General features: G+C 40.4%; 1 protein-coding gene across 4 annotated transcripts in view; it reads left to right on the top strand.

Annotated features, from left to right (window-relative positions):
- Positions 1-20,351, top strand: part of GRIK4 (glutamate ionotropic receptor kainate type subunit 4) — a 697,562-nt gene that overhangs the window by 504,872 nt on the left and 172,339 nt on the right. For all 4 annotated transcript variants that reach the window (XM_072612931.1, XM_072612929.1, XM_072612930.1 and 1 more), the window contains 2 exons: positions 1,889-2,041; positions 3,800-3,904. In XM_072612931.1, the coding sequence (XP_072469032.1) occupies positions 1,889-2,041; positions 3,800-3,904 (258 nt within the window). The remainder of the gene's footprint in view (positions 1-1,888; positions 2,042-3,799; positions 3,905-20,351) is intronic.

Genomic DNA, 20,351 nt, shown 5'->3' with positions numbered 1-20,351 from the left:
TGAGTTTCAGAACTGGAAAGGACCTCAGGGGCCATCTAGTACAACCCTTACCTAGACAAAGAGTCCCCACTACAATATACCTAAAAAGTGCTCATTCAGTCTTTGGTCAGTGGCCTCCATGAGGGAACCCTGTCCATTCTGAAGCAGCCCATTCCACATTCAGCTAGCTCTAATTGCTGGGGAGTTTTTTTCCCTTAACAATAATCATGACAGCTAGCATTTATATAGTGTTTTAAGATTCGCAAACATCTCATTTTATCCTCACCACAACTCTGGAAGCTAGGTGGTCTTGGTCATTAAAATTAAGTTTTCATCTTTCTCTAGGACATGAAAATGTTATTAAGAAAAGTTTGGAATTGATCAGTTATTCAGCTTATAGCAAAAAGAGACATCCATAATGTTAAATAGTTGGACTCAAACAGTATCTTGCCTCTGTACCAAATTAGTTTCAAGGAATAATCATCCATAACCTCCATCTAGCTTGGGTATTTAGAGTATAGTTCCACAATGATAACATTTCAGTTTTTCACTTTATTCTCACTCTAATCTACCATACTTCTACCCCAATGTTAGTATATTGCTATAAAAGCATATATTTTGTTGATATACTTTGTTACTCCTTGTCAGATCTGCTTATTTTTTAAGAGGGTATACTTTTTAAAGAGACAACCTTGTGCAGTGCTTAATCCAAAAAAATCAATTGTGTTATTGTGAAATTTCAGGCACCAGTGGAGGAGATATTTTGGGCTTAGGAAAAGGGTTTTTCTATGGTCTCTCAAAGTAATATCTTTGCGGGAAATATATAATGAAATACTTGGTCAGTTAGAAATTATGAACGATGCTTTCCTGAAACAGTTTAGGAACATGAATAGGGATAAAATGCCATGTGTCCAGCTATGTATTCTGCCTATGTGTAAGGCGTTTACCCTCTTGGACTTATGGATTACTTGCTCTATGTTGATTTATTCTTATTTATTTATACCTTTATAAATATATTTATGCCTTTTTAACATAATCTAGTCATTTTAAGCTTTCCAAAAACATGATTTATGCCTAGATTTCCTCTGCATTTTCCTACTAATCCTTTCTTCCCCATCTACTATCCCCCAACAAACACCACATAATACAGAGCTTTGCACACAGAAAGACTTCATTAGTGTAGTTGAATGACTGGTTGACTAAGCCTCAACTATCTAGAGTATTTACATAAATTTCAGCAGTTCTGAGCTAAGCTGTAATGAGTGTCAAAGATAAATAAAAATCCTCCTTCACGGACCTAGGTATCCCTTTCTTCTCAAGATTCACTGGATATTCTCATTTTCCTAGAACAAATAAAGAAATAACATGTTAGGGTTAAATTAATATAAAGATAAGAACTGATGGATGTCTCCTTAGGTAGTCTAGAGGCCAGGGAGTAAGTCAGTACTAGAGATGCAAGTGAAGGCCTTGTGCAGTTAGCTTTCACACTCTCAGCTTTGCTGGTTCTACAGTTGATTAGCATGAAACAATGAGAAATCATCTGATAGCCTAAGATGGGGCTTTAAGGATGAATTAATTTTCTTTCACTGATAGACATTCTCTTATTTTTTCTCCTCTCTTCATCGCTCTTACTGCCTTCTCTCTCTCTCTCTCTCTCTCTCTCTCTCTCTCTCTCTCTCTCTCTCTCTCTCTCTCTCCCTCCCTCCCTCCCTCCCTCTCCCTCCCTCCCTCCCTCTCTCCCTCCCTCTCTCTCTCTCTCTCTGTCTCCTCCCTCCCTCCTATTATTTCTATTTTATCTCTTTTTATTTCCTTCCTTCTCTCTCTTTCTTTCTTTCTTTCCTTTTCTCTTCACCCCTCTTCCCTTTCTCCCTTCATCCTCTGACTTTGCCCTCCCTCCCCACATCCCCAGCTCTCCTCAGCCCTGCTATTTGATGCTGTCTACACTGTTGTGACTGCAGTTCAAGAACTGAACCGAAGTCAGGAGATTGGTGTGAAGCCCCTGTCTTGTGGCTCAGCACAGATCTGGCAGCATGGTACCAGCCTCATGAACTACCTGAGAATGGTGAGAAGGGATTGAAGGGCCTGGCTAGTGAGTCTCATGATTGCCTACATCCCTGGGCTAGTCAGATATGGGGGGAGGGGCAGTTAGGTCAAAGATGAGAGGGTCACTTACACACATACACACACATACTACCCACTGTCATAATCTGGTTCATTATTATGGAAGATGGCATAAACTATAGGTCAATTTGTATCTCTCCATAGATAATAGCCAAATAATAGTAGTAATAGGTGATAATAGCCAGTATTCATTTAGTACTGTAATATTTGCAAAGCATTTTACATGTTGTTTCTTTTGATATATGAAATATAAACTCAATAAAATTAGCCTCTAAAACAGTGTTAGCCCTATCTCCCAAAACCAGTGTTATAAGTCCCAGTACCTGAATCTGAGTACTCTGTGTAGAATCGGAATCCGAAGAAGCAGGGCTGAGGCAGAGCTGGGAAGGCAGTGTTAACCAATTCAGTATGGGTCCTAGTCTTTTGACCTTATCATTCCTCAGCTAGCAAACTGCTTCAAACAGCCATAGCATTTTGCTGAATTTCCCCTGGCCCTTCTGAGTATGCCAAGGTTACAAATATTGACCAAGAACATCCATAGTCCCCAAGAAAGACAGTTCCTAGTAGTCTAGGGGAAAATCGAAAAATGAATATTTATGTGCATATACATATACACTAGATTTGGAGGCCTGTAAGAATGTTAACAAAAGCTTGGAGATATATATGTGTGTATATATATATGTATATAATATACGTGTGTATACATATACATGTGTATGTGTACATATATGTAAGAATGTAAAATGTCAATAAAAGGTTGAGATGCATACATGCATGTATATACATATATACATATACACGTGTACATACATGCATGTGTGTATATACACACATACATATATGCACACGAACATACATATCTTTCCACCCTTTTGTAAACATTCTGATATGGCCCCAAACCTAGTTTCCTTTAGGGTTAGCCTGATTTTATACCTACTAGAGGCACATGTCCCTCGGATCTTTTGTGGGAGTTACTACAAAAGGGACTGCTTTGTGAAGAGATGCCATAGAGAAAGGAGAGGTGTTCTAGATGAGCCATCTAAACAATTATTGAAGTTGCAGAAAGTAGGCACGAGGTTCGGAGGGCAAAAGGTGGAATTCTAGCCTCCTTTCAGTTTGAAAATGTACAAGAATATGAGTTTAAGTAATGTTAGAGAGGTTTGCCTCTTAAATCATTCACATCCTCCTTCAAATTGATTAAAAATAAATAACGCTGATTCACAGGAGTTATATTTACAGTATCCCCAAACTCTTAAATAGAGACAGGAAGACAGATCTTGACAGCTTTTACTTCTCAAGTATTCATTAAATGCAACATTTATTAAGCACTTATTATGTACTGGGCACTGGGGAAGACTCAAGGTTTAGATCAACTATGGTCCTTGCTTTTGCTACAAAGATAAATATAATCTAAAATATTACATGATAAATTAATTAGGTACAAAACAATGTGCTGTGTGAAGTGAAAGGGGAAGGGAGCAAGGGAGATTGTTATTTCCTGGAGAGATAAGGGAAGACTTTAGAGAGAAGGTAGGATTTAAGTTTGTCTTAGAAGAATGAATAGGAATACATTAAAGGAAAGGGAGGAGGGGGTGAGAAGGTGGGAAAAGGGAAGTCATTCTTTCCCTCCTAGTGTACGCTCTAGGTCCATGGAAACACCAAGCCACTTTAGTGCTGTAACTCACTCTCTCTTGGACAGGTAGAATTGGAAGGTCTCACCGGCCACATTGAATTCAACAGCAAAGGCCAGAGGTCCAACTATGCCCTTAAAATCCTGCAGTTCACAAAGAATGGTTTCCGGCAGGTAAGCTCAGTGCCAAGGCACTTTAATGGTCAAAACTTCCACTCCGTGCCCACATCCTCCCCACCGATGGGTTACATTCTTTGACTCTGTGCTAGTCAGAACTATAGTCACCTCTCAACCTTCCACATTGGCAGTATGTATATCACATTACATCCCAGCCGATCATCTCCACTCCCTCCTAGCCACTGTCAGGCAGTGAGCATGAGCTCAGAAATGGCAAAAATCGTTTTAAGAGCAATATAGATACAATTATATAATGGAGAGAAAGTATCATTCCAAGACTCAGAAGACCAAGGTTTTTGTTTCCAGACCTGTCATTAACTAGCTTTGTGACCTTGCGTAAGTAATTGTTTTTTCTCCCTGGACCTCATTTCCCTTTTAACATTTTAAGATTATTGGAAGGCAGAATAATAAAATCATATATATATATATGTATATGTATATGTATGTATATATACACACATATATATGTATATGCACATATACACAAACACGTGTAGCATATGAAATCCAAACCCTTCATTTTACAGATGAGGAAACTGAGGCTCAGAAAAGTTAATTGATTTATTCAAGGACACACAGCTAATAAATGATAAATAACAGGGCTCAAATCTTGGCCAGCTCTTTCCACTTTATCATACCATGCTGCAGAAAACAAATTACACAACAGATACCAAATTCCAGCATTCTTTGTAAGTTCCTTTACATCTAGGAAGGATTTTGTTTTTTTTTTCCTAGTGTTAGGTAAAGTGCCCTGAATATAGCAGGTGCCTAATAAAATGTTCCTTGAATTGAAGTTGGTTATCTAGGTTGACAAATAAAAGTCAGGTGTGGGGTTACTTGAGTCTGCTGTCATTGAGTTTGCCTTCCCAACCCTTCTTTTGCTAAGAGGGCTAATGGTCCTCTGGAGCCAATGACCAACAATAGAGGCACTCAGACAGTTAATGTACTATTTTCTTGGTAAGGAAAGGTTCGAGTCTGGGTTCCATTTTATGAGTTTTAGGGAAGCAGATTTCAGCTCTACCTGAAGAGCTGGCAAGTAGGTGGCTCAATAGCACCGGGCCTTGGATTCAAATATGACTCCAGACATTTATTAACTGTGTGACCTTAAGCAAGTCACTTAACCCTAGTTGCCTCAGTTTCCTCATCTGTAAAATGAGCTAGGGAAGGAACAGGCAAACCACTCCAGTATTTTTGCCAAGAAAACCCCAAATGGGGTCATGAAGAGTCCGATGTGACCAAAATGACTGAACAATCATGGCGACCACAGAACTGTACAACAGTAGAGTCGAGTGAGTTATTTATCAGTGAGGGCATTTAAGCAGAGGCTAGATGAATACTTGTAAATTCTATGAAGAGGATTCATACTTAAGATTGAATGCTGTGAAAGGAAATCCAGGCCAGCAGCCTTCATGGCTCCTCTAGGTCTGTATGTATCACTAACTTGGAATACTAATGATAATAATTAATAATAGTTAGCAATATAGTCTTTAAAGTTCACAAAGCACTTTACAAACATTATCTCATTTTATTCTCACAAAAACCCTGGGAAGTAAATGCTATTATTATTCCCATTTTACAAATGTGGAAACTGAGGCGGATAGGTTAAATAACTTGCCAAAAGTCATACAGCTAGTAGGTTTGTGAGGCAGAATTAGAATTCAGGTCTTCCTGACTCCAGGCCTAGAGCTCTATCCATTGTACTACCTAGCTATCTTGTACTTGACCCTAGGTTAAAAAACATACCCTACAAGGTAAATTCAATATGACCTGGCCTGAGCTTGTGCTAGGTAGCACAGTGGGGTCCATCACCCATGAAAACAGACAAGGAATAATGGGTAGATATCCAGCCTTAGAACCATGAAGACATAGATTCAAGTCCCTATTCCTAGATATATTGGTTTTATGACCCTGGGCAAGACACATAACCTCTAGATGCTTTAGACAACTCTCTGAGATGACAAGTTGAAAAGAAGGTATCTACCTGCATTGGTAGAGGGACTTTCCTTATCAAGGAGTTCCCTCTATTAATATAAATGACATGTCCAGGCTCTATCGTTATTTAGACTCATACATACATATAGGAAATAAGTGTGCTCATGGAATAGAGTGGACTCAGAGCAGGAAGATCATGAACAATACATCCATGACTGCTGAACAACTAGAGACTTTCAGCTCTCCTCCCTGCATCCTTTAATAAAGGTTATGCCAATAACCTAACCAAGGGTCTGCTCTGTTATATCACACAATGGGAATCTTTGGAAGCCAGTACTGAGGCAATTAGGGCAGCTATGTGGTACGGTGGAGCAAGTTCTGGGTCTGGAGGCAAAAGACTTATTTTCCTGAGTTCAAATCTGGTCTCCGAAACTTACTAGTTGTGTGACCCTGGGCAAGTTACTTAACTCTGTTGCCTCAGTTTCCTCATCTGTAAAATGAACTGGAGAAGGAACTGGAAAACCACTCCACTATCTTGGCCAAGAAAACCCCCAAATGGGGTCATGAAGAGTCAGGCACAACTGAAATGACTGAACGATAACTGAAACAGTCACTGACTGTCGGGAGATTCTTAGCAGGTTCGTAGACTTTGTGCCAGGAGACTTCCAAAATCTGTCCAACTCCAAGATCCCATGATTCTATGGTTAGCTACCTCACTTCTGTCTCTGTGAATAATCAATAACTGATTGGAAGTAGTTCCACCCCAGGGATCCAGGTAGATAGCTGCCAGGAATCAATCAATTCAAATGAATTGAATTTAGTGAACATTTAGCAAGTTTTTACTACCTGCAAAGACTCACAAAGATCAAATGAAAGTCCCTGCCCTCAAGGAGCTTATCATCTATTAGGGAAAGAGAGGGCAAGTCTTCATTGTTTAGTGTGTGGTTCACTTGGGTAAGTTTTAGCAGGGATGAGCTAGAGACAGTTTAAACTGGCTGGTTCAGATTGTTAAATTTTCAGTGTGAGTATTTACACCTCAGAAACTGGCAAACTACCAATCAGGGCTGAATTTAATATTTTGTTGATTATCTAGACTTAAGAAAGTAATGGAGAAAATATAAATAATGCAGATCAAATTTTACAGTGTGCCATGCATTTTCAGAGGCCTAGTTATTAAACATTTACTCCCACACCCCTAGGTTAGATATGAGGTAAAACTTCCTGCCTATCCCAGAAGGCCTCTTCCTGAGAGAATCTGTGGTGTCTCCTTTCTTCATGATCTCTAGAGAATTCACTTTCCATGCAGCTTCCTTCTCAGTGACTTTGATGCTTTGGGTTTGAGGTTGCTTGAGAGGACCTGTGGAGGTTGATTGCTTCTAAGAAGTCCATAGATTCTACTACAGTTATCCCTTCTACATCATGAGCATTAGGAGTGTGATGCCCCCAGAATATGGAAAATCTACGGACAATTTTTTGCCCTCCCTTCATACCAGAGAAGTCTGAATTTTTTTCTTTTCTTTTAATTTTACTAAAAGTTAAAAAATGTTCATATTATATAATACTATACATATATTTTATGTATTTCTGAGTTTCTAATGTCTGCTAAACTTTGTGTGTCATCTGTGGCTTTCACAAAACTCCCTCAAAATTCCCACTTAACTTCTTATACTGACCCACAATATATGGAAACACTGAAGAAGAAAGTCCCGATGTGGAAGGGTCATTACATATTGTACAAAAGAGTGAGGACACACTCCTGGGGTGGGGGGCAGTATGGTATGTCATGGAAAGGACCCTGAGCTAAGAACTGGGAGACGTGGCCCTAACTCCTTTTAGTGCTTGGACAAACTGGATCTCCTCTCGGTGACTCAGTTTTCTTCCCTATAAAATTGGAGGATTGGACTGGGTAATTTTTGAGGTCCCTTCTAGTTCTCACATTCTATGATTTTATAATTTTGCTTGAGATGGCTTTGTTAGTCTCATCACACTCTAACCTACTCTTTCTAGAACCATTGGCACACATTTGTGAAGTGATTGGTCAAGGCTTAACGCATTGGTGACCATTGGTAATGGTCAGTCTAAGACTAAACTGGTTCCTCTCAGTGTGGAAGCTGCACATGTAATCTTGACCTTACGGTACTCTGACCCCATGAGCACAGTCCAGCTTCCATGCAGCTCTAAGACAGGAGTCCCCACAGAGTATAGTTTTGCACTTTGAGCTTGGGATACAGAAAAAGAACAGGCATGTTTCCTTCCTGCAGAAACCTTCTAGGCCAGGATGGTAGAATGATGAAAACACAGACAATAAAACAGAGTTCATTACAATGACGTATTTTGTTCATTTTAACATTGCACATACATATGAATGAGGCAGACGGAAATTGATAATAGAACTGACCTTAGAGTCAGGAAGACCTGGGTTCTGTCCTGTCTCTGATACACACAGATTGGATGACTCTACACAAGTCCCTCAATCTCACAGTGCCTCAGGTCTCTCTTAAACTAAGTTGTAAAAGCATATAGGAACATTCTTGGCTCTATCCTTATATAGAGATATACATTAAGTGTAGAAAATGTGTGTGTATAAGCTCCTTGAGAGTAGGGGATTGAGGTTTTTGTCTTTTTAAAAATCTTTTTATCTATAATGTTTAGTGCCTGGCATGTAGTAGGTGTTTAATAAATGCTTCTTGATTAATTAATATGGACTATTATTATTATTATTATAGAAGAGGATTGTGGGAAAAGTTGTATCAGGGATTATTCTGATAAATCAAGGAGAATGGGTAGAATTCATTAGTGAAAACTCCTTGGAAGAGGTGACCTTGAGCTTCAAGTTTTAAAGAAAAGGGGTCTAACTTGAACACTTCCTGAAGGTCATTGGTGAAATCTTTATAGATATAGCAGAGATTATCCTGGGACCCTCCTGACCATCTCTCATGTCTAGAGCAATCCTTGGACTGAGCTTTGCTCTTCTTTTTCTCTGTGACCTTGTCCTTCTTATGTTCAATTTCACTAGTTCCAGTCTTTGTCTGTACAGAAGGGTCTTTACTGAGAATCAGGCCTTCTATCTTCAGACCATTGCCAGAAAGAATCCCACCCAAGTAAGAGTCCCACTCTGTCGGTCAACCCAACCCAGGCCTTCAGAGCCCCTGTCTTTAAATGTTCACTAGAAACCTCAGGACTGATCCTGAAGTTACTCCCCAGTGAACAGAGATTTTTAACCTGAGGTCTATGAACTTGTTTATTATAATATAGTTTATAACTATGTTTCAATATGATTAGTTTCCTTTGTAATTCCATGCATTTTATTTTAGTCATTTAAAAATATTATTCTGAGAAATATTCCACAGGCTTCACCAGACTGCCAAAAGGGTCAGTCTCTCTCTGTCTCTTTCTCTGTCTGTCTGTGTCTCTGTCTGTCTGTGTCTCTTTCCCTCCCCCATCCCTCTGTCTCTGTCTCTCTATGTCTCTCCCTGCCCTATCTCTGTCTCTTTGTTTCTTTCTCTGTCTCTCTCTCCCTCTCTCTCTCTGTATCTCTCTCTGTCTCTGTGTCTTTGTCTGTCTGTCTCTCTCACACATACATGCACATACACACACACACACACACACATAAGCACAAAGGTTAGGAAGCCAGGCATGGTAGCACCTGACTGTAACAGTACCTTCTACAGGAAGGTTAATGGTGGTGGGATCATTTTATTCAGGAGTTTTATATCAGGAGATACTAATCAGATATCTGTATTGTCTCACTCCAGCATGGTGACTGTGCAGTGGCCAGGCTGCCTAAGGAGGGGTGAATGAGTCCAGCCCTTCCATGCCGATCAGCAATGTGGCTGGGTCTATGAATGCCCAGTGTATTTCCAGCCTGAATGAGAGAGGAAGACTCATTTTCCAAGATAGATTAGATAGATTGATAGATTAGATAGAGATAGATAGATAGACAGACAGATGGATAGACAGATAGATAGACTGTAAGATAGATAGATGGATAGATAGATGGATAGACAGATACATAGACTAGTAGGTGGATAGATAGACTGGAAGATAGACAGATAGATGATAGATAGATACATAGATACATAGAAGATAGATGGATGGATGGATAGATAGATGGATAGACTGGTACATAGATGGATAGACTGGTACATAGATGAATGGATAGACTGGTAGATAGACAAATGATAGACAGACAGAGAGACAGATAGACAGACAGATAGACAGACAGGCAGGCAGACAGACAGACAGATAGATAGGTAGATAGATAGATAGACAGACAGACAAATATGGTTCAGAATCCTGAAATAGACTATGAGCTCCTTGAGAGCAGGAACCATTTTTGTCTTCACCCTTGTATCCTCAGTGCTTAGCACAGTCAGTGTTGAATAGATGGTTTTCTTGAGCTCGCAGGGCAGAGTCTGCGTCTTATGTTCTCTTTATTCACTGAGTTACAAGTGACTGCTGGGTTGACCCTGATCCTGCCCTTTCCTCTTCGCTAGCAGCTGATTAGGCTCAGAGTGCCTCTTCACCTGAGTCGTGCTCCTCCAGTGGCTACCACTTAGCCCAGCTTTGAGTGCCACAGTCATTAGGAATTAGTGCCTTCTTTCTCTAACTACCACCAGTCCTTCAATTTTCTTCCAACTAAGAATGTGGCATCTGCCAGGAAGTATGCTCCTCTCTCTGGTTCCCATGGCTGCATCATCATGATGATATAAGTGAAAAAAGGACTGTATTTGGAGTCAGAGAAGCTGGATTAGAATCTCAGCTCTGCTATTTATGTGTGTGGCCTTGATTGTCATTTAACATCTCTGGATCTGATTTTTTCACCATGAGACTGTGAGTCTAGAAGATAGTGAAGTTCTTTTCCCATTTTAAATACTATGATCAGTTTTGTCCTTGCCCACCCCCACCTCCCAAAGGCTTACAATATATTTCAAACTGTATGAAGATGGTTGCCATAGGGAAAATCATTTCAGAGATTGAGGGAAACTTCCAGCAGGAAGAGACTTCAGTGGCTTGTACCTGAAATTCTTTGGTTCCAGTGGGGGGAAAATGGTAGGCAGCTATATATGGAGATACATTTGTCACACACACACACACAGACAGACAGACACATACACACACACACACACACACACACACACACACACACCTTAGACTTACTGCAGCTAGCATTTCCTGGAAACAGAGGAAGTGGCTGCTGCATCTTGACCTGCTGTACTTCTGTAAGACAGTAATCCCTACAGAAAGGAATGATACCCTTGATTAAAGTAATCCTTGGTTTTCATTTTTTAATGGTCTCATAGGCTAGAGCAAGGATGGGGAACCTGTGGCCTCAAGGCCACATGTGGCCTTCTAGGTCCTTGGGTGTGACTTTTTAACTGAGTCCAAGTTTTACACAATAAATTCTTTGTTAAGGATTTATTTTTTATCAATTATATATACATATAATTATAATTTTTTATATTTATTAAGGATTTGTAAAGGGGGTTTGCTCTGTGAAGTGTGAATTTGGTCAAAAGGCTGCACTTGAGGACTTCGAGGGTCATATGTAGCCTTGAGGCTGCAGTTCCCCACCCCTGGAAGTTCCACAAGGGTATCTGTTCTAGTCTCCCTGGGAGGGACTCAGGAACAGCCACAGATTTACAAGTGGGGATGGTGTCTCACACAGCCATCTTAGTGTCCAGGATTTCTTTCAAATTATAAGACTAAACTGGGTCTCTCTGAAAGTCTTCTGCCTCCCTTATTACAAAAAAAAGAGACAAAATTAGTAAAGAGGGTTAAAAAAGCACACGTTCACCTATATATGCTTTATTGTTACAAAGCACTTTTATCTGTACTATCTCCTTTGGTCAGTCAGTCAACAAACATTTATTAAGCTCCTACTCCATATTCCAGGCACTGGGCTAGCTGCTGGGGAAACAAAGAAAGGCAAAAGACAGTGAATAACAGGCTCCATGAGGACAGGACCTTTGTATTTCCAGAGCCTAGATCCTAAAACCAAGGATATATTTAATGAATGCTTCTTGAAAGGAATCAAATATCCTGTGGGGTGGGGCACGTGTTACTATCCCCGCTTTACAGATGAAGAAACTGAGATTCAAAGAATTTAAGCTAGGAGCAGTCAGGTGGCTCAGTGGATGGAGCATAGGCCCTGGAGTCAGGAGGACCTGAGTTCAAATTTGACCTCAGACCAGACATTTGACACTTAATAACAATGTGACCCTGGGCAAGTCACTTAGCCCCAACTGCCTCACCAAAAAAGAAAAAATATGTTTAAGATATACACAAGGTCACCCGGCAAGGCAGAACTTGGGCTTCTCTTCTAACTTTAAATCTGATGCTTTATTCATCTAGCAGTTATTAAGTGAACGTCTGACAGCTCTGTGCTACAATATGTAAACACCCCTTCCCCTTGATTCTCCCTGTCCTTGCTTAGGCAAAGAAAGGATACTGGTCTGCTCTGGAGGTTTCCAACTTCCAAACCAATCACCTCATCCATTCCTTCTCTGGAATTTCCCAGCAACCCAACAGGCTGCCACATTCTGCTCAAGCTTGGTGCTGTTGGAATGCTGAGGAAGTGATTTGATTTATAATGGTCTGTTAGGCTGAGGTTTCTTAAACAAAGGTGATTTCTCATGTCAATTGGGGTTCTTTCTTTCTCCCCCTGTCAGTGTGAGTGAGTATTAAGAGTTCATTTTGATTATTTAGATAACGTCATGTGGAGACCCAGTGGGTTGTAATTGGTAAAATGTCTGAACCAAAAGCTGGGCTCCCTGTCGGTGGCTGATTAAAGGATTATTACCATTTTTTTCTGGATCTTTCAGAATTCAGGGTTATTTTTACCATTTTAGAAATTACTATTTTGACTTTAATCACATGTGCTTTCCTTTCCTGGAGCTTTTGTGACTTTTGTCACTGGAGTTGGGGGTGGGGAAGTGATCTTCTTCAATCTAGTCAACACCATTCATGGGAATGAAAATGCAAAGGCCAGGCTCACTGATGGTCCCAAATATCATCACCTAGAGGCAGGATGGTGCAGGGGAAAGAGAATGGGACTTGGAAGCTGGCAGACATGGGTTCAACACCTGATTCTGATACCTGTCAGCTGTGTGACCCTGGACAAGTCACTTTAGCAACCTAGGCCTCAGTTTTCTCATCTGTAAAATAGAATGTTTGTATTAGATGGCCTCTAAGGTCCCTCTGGTTCTAAATCTATTATCTAAATCTGTGACTTGGGTTTGACTCACAGTTCTGAGACATAGTAGCTATGACTTTGGAGTAATTCCCTGAAGTTTAGTTTCCTTGTCTGTAAAATTGAAATAATAATACTGTCAATGCCTGCCTTATTGGGATTTTTTTTAGGAAAGTTACTACAAATTTTAAAGTACTTTGGTAATAATTATCATTGTCATTAACACCCCACTCATCACACTCTTTTGCTGTTCCTTCGAATTTTTTTTGGAAGAGGTAAGGCAGTCAGGTTTAAGTTACTTGCCCAGCTAGTAAGTATCAAGTATCAACTCAAGTCCTCATGACTCCAGGGTAGTGCTCTATCCACTGAACCACCTAGCTGCCCCTGTTCCTTTGAAATTAAAATGCCTCAATGTGAAGATTGTTTCACCCACTTCAATCAATCCTACCTTGCTCTTATATAGGCAACCCCAAGTATCAAGGTTGATTTAGTTTCACTTGCTTAAAATGTGCGTTAGAAATCCCAATCTGGGGAGCCATGGTGCGGAAGACACGGAACAGGAGAGGGGCCTTAATTTCATTCATTTATCTTGAGCCAGGAGTTTAAGACACTTGAGAAGGATCTTACCTCTAACAATGACTACCTATGTAACACTGGGCAAGTCACTTAACCTCTCTGGGTCTCAGTTTACTTGTTGTAAAATGGAAAAGTTGGACTAGCTGGCCTCTAATGTACCTTCCAGCTCCTTTTCTATATGATCCTCAGTCACTTAATTTCCCTAGGTCTCAGTTTCCATATTTGTAAATTGAGAATATTGAACCATATGGCCTCTGAGGTCCCTTGCACATCTAGTTTTATGATGCCATGACTTTGTTAGAGATATAAGAAAATGAGAGCATCCTTCGAATAAATATTAAGAATTCCTTTATCAGGTGCCTCTGTAGCAGAAGATGGACTGGTAGTATATGCTGTATAGGATCATAGAGGCATAGATTTTTATGATTAGAGGGGACCTTATGAATTATCTGATCCAACCCCCTCATTTTACATCTGAGGAAATAGGGCCAGAGAGGTGAAGTCAGTCTATAAGCATTTATTTAATATTAATATTTTAAAGCAATATTATTTGTTATTTCTCATCCACCTCCAGTGGTCACACCTTTGGCCCACACCCATTTTAACTGCTGCTCCCTAGGTCTAGCAATGCCTTCAACGGAGTAGAAAACTTCATATTCTAGGGTTTCTTTCTTTGGGCAGCATTAATAGGAGTGGCGATAAGTGTATGTTTACTCATCTGATCCTTACAACAACTCTGAGAGGTAGGTGCTCTCTATCACCCCATTTTACAGATGAAGAAACCAAGACAGACAGAAGTGAAATGACTAGCCCACAGACACACAACTAGTAACTGTCTGAAGTCAAATTTGAACTAAGATCTTCCTGATTCCAAGTCCATCTCTATCCACTGTACCACCTAGCTTCTTCTTGAGCTTTACCTTTGAAATCCAACATCTCCTCCCACCCCCAATCAATTGTCCCAGGTACAAAACTTGATCAGTATGACACTGATATAGTCATCTATGCATGCATTCAATTTACTTAGTTACTTATTTGTTCATTTATTTTTTTTAATTTTTTAAAAAAATATGTTTCAAATTCTCTCCCTCCAGCCTTTCTCCTACCCATTGAAAGGGCAATAAATATGATCGTGCATTCATTCAACAAGCATTAAGTGCCCACTAAAGAGTGAATGTAAGGCATCATACTAAGTAATGAGGATACAAAGATTATATTTCTTCTTTGGAAATATCTCTCCAATATGGTCTTCCTTCTAAGTTCCCAGCACTATTATCCTACCCAGATCTTGATCAACTACCAATTAGATTATTGTTTATATTCAGTTGTTTCCTAGTCATGTCTGACTCTTCCTGACCCCATTTGGGGTTTTCTTGGCAAAGATACTGGAGTGGTTTGCCATGTCCTTCTCTAGTTCATTTCACAGACAAGGAAACTGAAGCAAAAAGGATTAAGTGACTTGCCCAGGGTCACACAGCTAGTGTATCTGAGGCCAGATTTGAACTCAGAAAGATGAGTCTTCCTGACTTTAGGCTCAGTACTCTATCTGCCCTCCCTAGTTGCCCAGTGACTTTAGAGGCATTATCTGAATCCTATATACTAGTTGGAAGGATTGTCTCCTGTGAGCCCCTTTGAACCAAACTGTGGAGCATTGAAGTGGAAAAAACTAAGATACAGAATGTACCTTTTAGAGGCTTGTAAACCCTATGGGGGTTTATGCCAAACCGTGAGTTGGCATCTCTCCCAGGATAGTTGCCTTTCCTTAGTATCTAATTTTGGCTACAATTTATAAGGTAAAGCTCTAGGGTTTTGTAGCAGGAAGGAACTTTAGGGTCCACTTAGTTCAATCCCTTCATTTTACAGATAAGGAAACTGAGGCCCAAAGAAGTGAAATACCTACTCAAAGGCACACATCTGGAAATGGTAAATCATTATATGAATTTCAAGTGTGTTCCTTCCCTCCTCATGTTCTCTCACACTTACTTTTTTATGTAAATGTTTTATTCCGTGACTGGTGGCATTTAAGTTCCTTGAGGGAAGGAACTCTTTAGGGATAAGGGAATAACTTAGAGGCTTAGGAAAGGCTTCATAGATGAGGTGGCATTTGATCTGATCCTTGAAGAGGGCTGGAGGGTGGAGGAGGGTAAATTCATAGAGGTGGGAGATGGCATGTCATGGATCCAGAAAATTTTCTACTGTTCCGTGCCCAGTGTGTTAAAGAAAATACCTTCCTCTCTTCTCTTCTCCAGCCTTTATTCCAGTAATAAACCTGCATAGAGCTGAGCCAAGCACCTTTTAGGGAGGTCTGTAGTTTTCCAGATGTTCGGCAGCTGTGCTGCCTGATGATGCTGCTTACAGCCAGCTGCATCTCTTCTCATGTACCTCTCTGGGACTGAAGCTTTATGAAATGTCTTCTGTAACTGTGGTAGCAATTTTAGTTGAGTCCTGCCAGTAGGTTCCCCTACTACTTTTCCACAACTCCTTTCCCCAACATAATTTAAAAAAAAAAAAAAAGAACAACCTGTCACATAAAAATTCTACTTTGACATCGCCTTCAACTATCTTTGAAAGAACTGTGAATAGGATGTCATTTTCCCCATAGAGAACTCTCTCATAACATCAATGCCCCTTTCACCATATCCCCAGCCCCTCTTATTGCAAATGAAAGTGACAGATCCAATCCTGTCTGCTCTAACGAGAACGGCCATTAATATCCAGACTGGGAGTCGGTGGGTGGAAACAGCTTGGAGAATACCATGATTGTGACTTCCTAATACATTTTCAATCTGAGGTGGGAGTTTACCATAAATATGCACATCCTTTGAAGTTGTCTTTGCTGGGGCCTAGCTAGAAGCTCTAAGGAGCAGGTTTGATTGCCTTGAAATCACCATCCTTGCAATGCTCCCAGGTGCCAGCTTACCAGCTGGAAGGAAATCTTGACGAGAGTTGGCCCAGTTTAGGAGGCTAGTTGGTGGGTTGTTCCCTAAGAGGCATAGTGGCTTTGTCTTTGATGAGAAAATTTCACATTGACAGGATGATGGGGATGGGCTGGAAAGAGAGAGAAAGGCAAAAGTGGGTGGCTGGTTAGATGGTCTGAGGATTAGTAAAAACTTGCAGGATTGGGATGAGGTTTAAAATTAGTCAACCCATAACACTTCTCGAGCAGTTGACATATGTTCAGCTCTGTATCACAGAGAAGTCTTGGAATTTGAAGGAACCCAAAGAGATCATTTGGTTCAGCTTTCAGGGAAGTAATGAATTACTGTGCCCAATTCCACGAAGGAGAGCATTTGAATGCCTTGCCCAAAGCCACAGGGTTGCTAACTGGCAGAGGAGAGACTGCAGCTCAGGCTTCACAGTGCTGTGTTCCCACAATAGTGGCCGCATGAGATAGACAATAGAACACTAAATTTGGAGTAAAGAAGACCTGAATCCTGCTATCTCAGACATTTACTAGCCACGTGACTTTGGACAAATCACTTAACCCCTCTGAGTTTGTTTACTTACATGTAAAATAGGGATAATAATATCATCGACTTCTGAGGGTTGTTATAAGGGTCCAATAAGATAATATATGAAAAGCATTTGAAATGTCATCCATTTCCAGATAGAGAACTGATGAATCTGAGTACAGACTAAAAAATATTTTTTCCTCTTACTCTTTTTTAACCTTTTTCCTCCCCAACATAAATGCAGAAATGTTTTTCATGATTTCTTATGTATAATGAGTATCATATTTCTTGCCTTCTCAGTAGGTTGGGGAGAGAGGGAGAGAATTTGAAGCTGAAAATAAAAATTAAAAAAAATTTAAGCATTTTGTAAATGTTAGCCCGTCTGCAAAGGCACTGAACTGCCATTCATTATATATTTATTGCCATGTTTTTCTTATTTAAGTATGGAATTGTTACCCATACATTCCACAATCCAGAAAGATCTTTACACCATTGCTGTTTATGTTATTCTCACTTATAATACCACATTGCTACTACATTCACTCATTCTTATGCTTCCCATAGAATTTGTAGCCTGAAATTAGTGGGTGTCTTGGGGAAATACAGAAGACATGAGATGGTGCCCCCGACCTTGGACAGCTCTCAATCACCTGAAAAGACAAAATCCACCGGGAACCATCTCCTAAGCTAGGGAGTCATTGCAGAATAATCTGACAAGGCAATATCTAAGAAGAAGAAATCTCCACCAGCTTTGTCTAGCTAGTTAATTAGCCTCCAAGCCCTCAAACTTTCCCTCACTGAGAAACTCCATTTATCTCTGGTCAAATCCTACCTTTGCTCCCCAACCTTAAAAGTTTTTATGTCTGTAACCATAATGATGTTGTTGAAAGATCACAGAACATGGAGTGAGAAGAATATAGATTCTATTTCTGGCTAGGCCACTGTGTGATGATGGTGAATCCGCTTAAAATCTTTGAATCTCTGTTTTATCACTTGTAAAATGGGGATAATAATACTTGTACCACCTGCCTCACAGTGTTGTAAAAAAATATTGGCAAAGTGTGAGCCATAGAAATACAGTTTTCATATACACTTGGACAGTTTTCCCATCTTTGCCAAAATTCTTTGTGCATATTTGTATTTTTTATGTGTTTGACAATCTTTCCTATTTAACTGAGAACTTCCTGGGGAAGGAATCCATGTCCATTCCCTTTGCATTCCATCTTTCTTCTCCATGTTCCACTCAGTACAGGGCTCTGCACACAAAGGTGGCTCAGGCAGTGGTGGTAACTAAGGTAATATTGTATGGTCTAGAGGAGAGGGGATTTAGGTGACTGGACTTCTAGTGCATGTCCTATGACTGACTAGTTGTGTGACCTTGGGTGAGTTCCTTTGCCTCTCAGTGCTTGAGTCTCTTCACCTGTGAAAGTGGGGATTAAGCTAGACATTCTCTAAAGTCCCCTCTAGCTCTAAAATTCCATGACTTTCTCTACTACTTCCTGCAGTCTCCATTGTCCCAGAACCAGGAAAGAGTTAGTGTCCTAGAAGCCGCTCTGAATTATGGGTCTAGGAAGGTACTTTCTTGTAGCTGTCTCTACTAACAAGGTGCTAGGGTAGACTCTGTCCCTCAGTTTTTCTCCACCAAGAGCTTCTTTCTCTGGTTTGTAGGTGGTCAGTAGGAGGGACTCTGGAGAGCTATCCCTTTGGCAGCTGGAGCATAGAGATTCTGATTGGAACACCTCTGGAGTGACTGATAAATCCTTCATTTTCTACCTCCTTTCCATATTCCAGTAGCAATTTTCTCCTAGTTAATTAGAAAGCTGCTACATTCTACTACCTCTTCTATCCACCATGAGAGAGCTTGACTCAGCTGGGCATCCCAGGGACTCTAGTCAAAGGTCAGATAAGCTGACTCTGGGCAAGTATAATCTGAAGAAGCGTCTCTCCTCTTCCTTCCCCAGACCCTTTCTGACTGACTCTCTTTCCGCAAGCCTCATTGCTCATCAGCTTTGATGGAAAATTCGCTGACTGCAGAAGCTTATCCATATCTCAGCCGGCCAACAAATTAGAGCTACTTAGATTTTCAAACGGGGGCTGCATTTGGGCACAGGCACAGGGTTTTAAAGTGCTCCATTTTAAATATATTTATGTAATGTGCACAAATGTGCTTTCTGACTGAGTTCAATGTGGGGAAGGTTGCCAGCTCCCAGTGACTGGTTTCCACAGACTCTTTAGCTTTCATGTCTGGGTGATCTGGAAGGGACCTGGCTTCTAATTTAGTCTTGTAAAGCTGCTTCTGTTGGCCCTGATAAGAAATTCTGCACCTGGAACTGACCAACCCCAGGGCACTGAGATTTGAAGATTTGGGGTGTTGTTGCCCTTGGAGTTGGAGACCTAGACATAAGGGCAGGAGGATTTCTGGGATCTCTACAGGAACTTTAGAGATTATCTCATCTAGCAGTGAGGCTATATGTCATATGGAGAAGAGAATTAGATTTGGAGTCAGAAGACTTGGGTTCAAGATCCTGTTTCCAATACTTGCTAGGTTTCCAGTGACCCTGGGCAAATCATTTGACCTCTTGAGGCCTCACTATTTCTTATCTGAAAATTGAAAGGTATCAGACTAGATGATTTCTAAGGTTTCTTTGGGTCCTAAATCCTATGATGACCTGTGCTATAGATAATGGGTAGAACTGGGATTTGAACTCAGGTCCTCTGACCCTTATTCCAGTCTTCTGTATGGTATACCACATAATAATAATAGTATTTATATGGCTTATCAGCTCTAGGAGGTAGGTACTATTATTACCCCCCATTTTATCTATGTGGAATCTCAGACAGGTTAAGTGACTTGTCTAGCACTACACAGCTAATAAGTCTCTGAGGTAGAATTCAAACTCAGGTCTTCCTGACTCCAGACTCATCAGTCTATCATCCTCTTTTCCACACTGCCTTGCCATAAGGACTCCCTCCATCTAGGATAAGACTGCTTCAGTGTTCTGAAGCTAGCCTTCTATGTGAGATTTACTTCACTGAAGTCTTTAAGACTCCGCCATGACAAAAATTACTGACTTTCTTGCAGCAAGGGAATGATAATATAGGAGATGGCAATATACCCTAAAATTAAATTCAGTCCCACTAACATTTATTTATTGTGTACTCTTCAAAGATATAGGGGATAAAAGAAAAATGATTCAGCCCCTGCCCTCAAGGAGCTTAAAATCTTATGGGGTCATGATATGCCCCATCTATACAATCTACTGTGTCTGAGCAGAGGGAAAGCAGACACCTG

This window comes from Notamacropus eugenii, chromosome 5, assembly GCF_028372415.1.
Source record: "Notamacropus eugenii isolate mMacEug1 chromosome 5, mMacEug1.pri_v2, whole genome shotgun sequence".
In the NCBI taxonomy this organism is placed as follows: Eukaryota; Metazoa; Chordata; class Mammalia; order Diprotodontia; family Macropodidae; genus Notamacropus; species Notamacropus eugenii.
The sequence above is the reverse complement of the archived record's forward strand: the minus strand, read 5'-3'. Positions and strand labels throughout refer to the sequence as shown.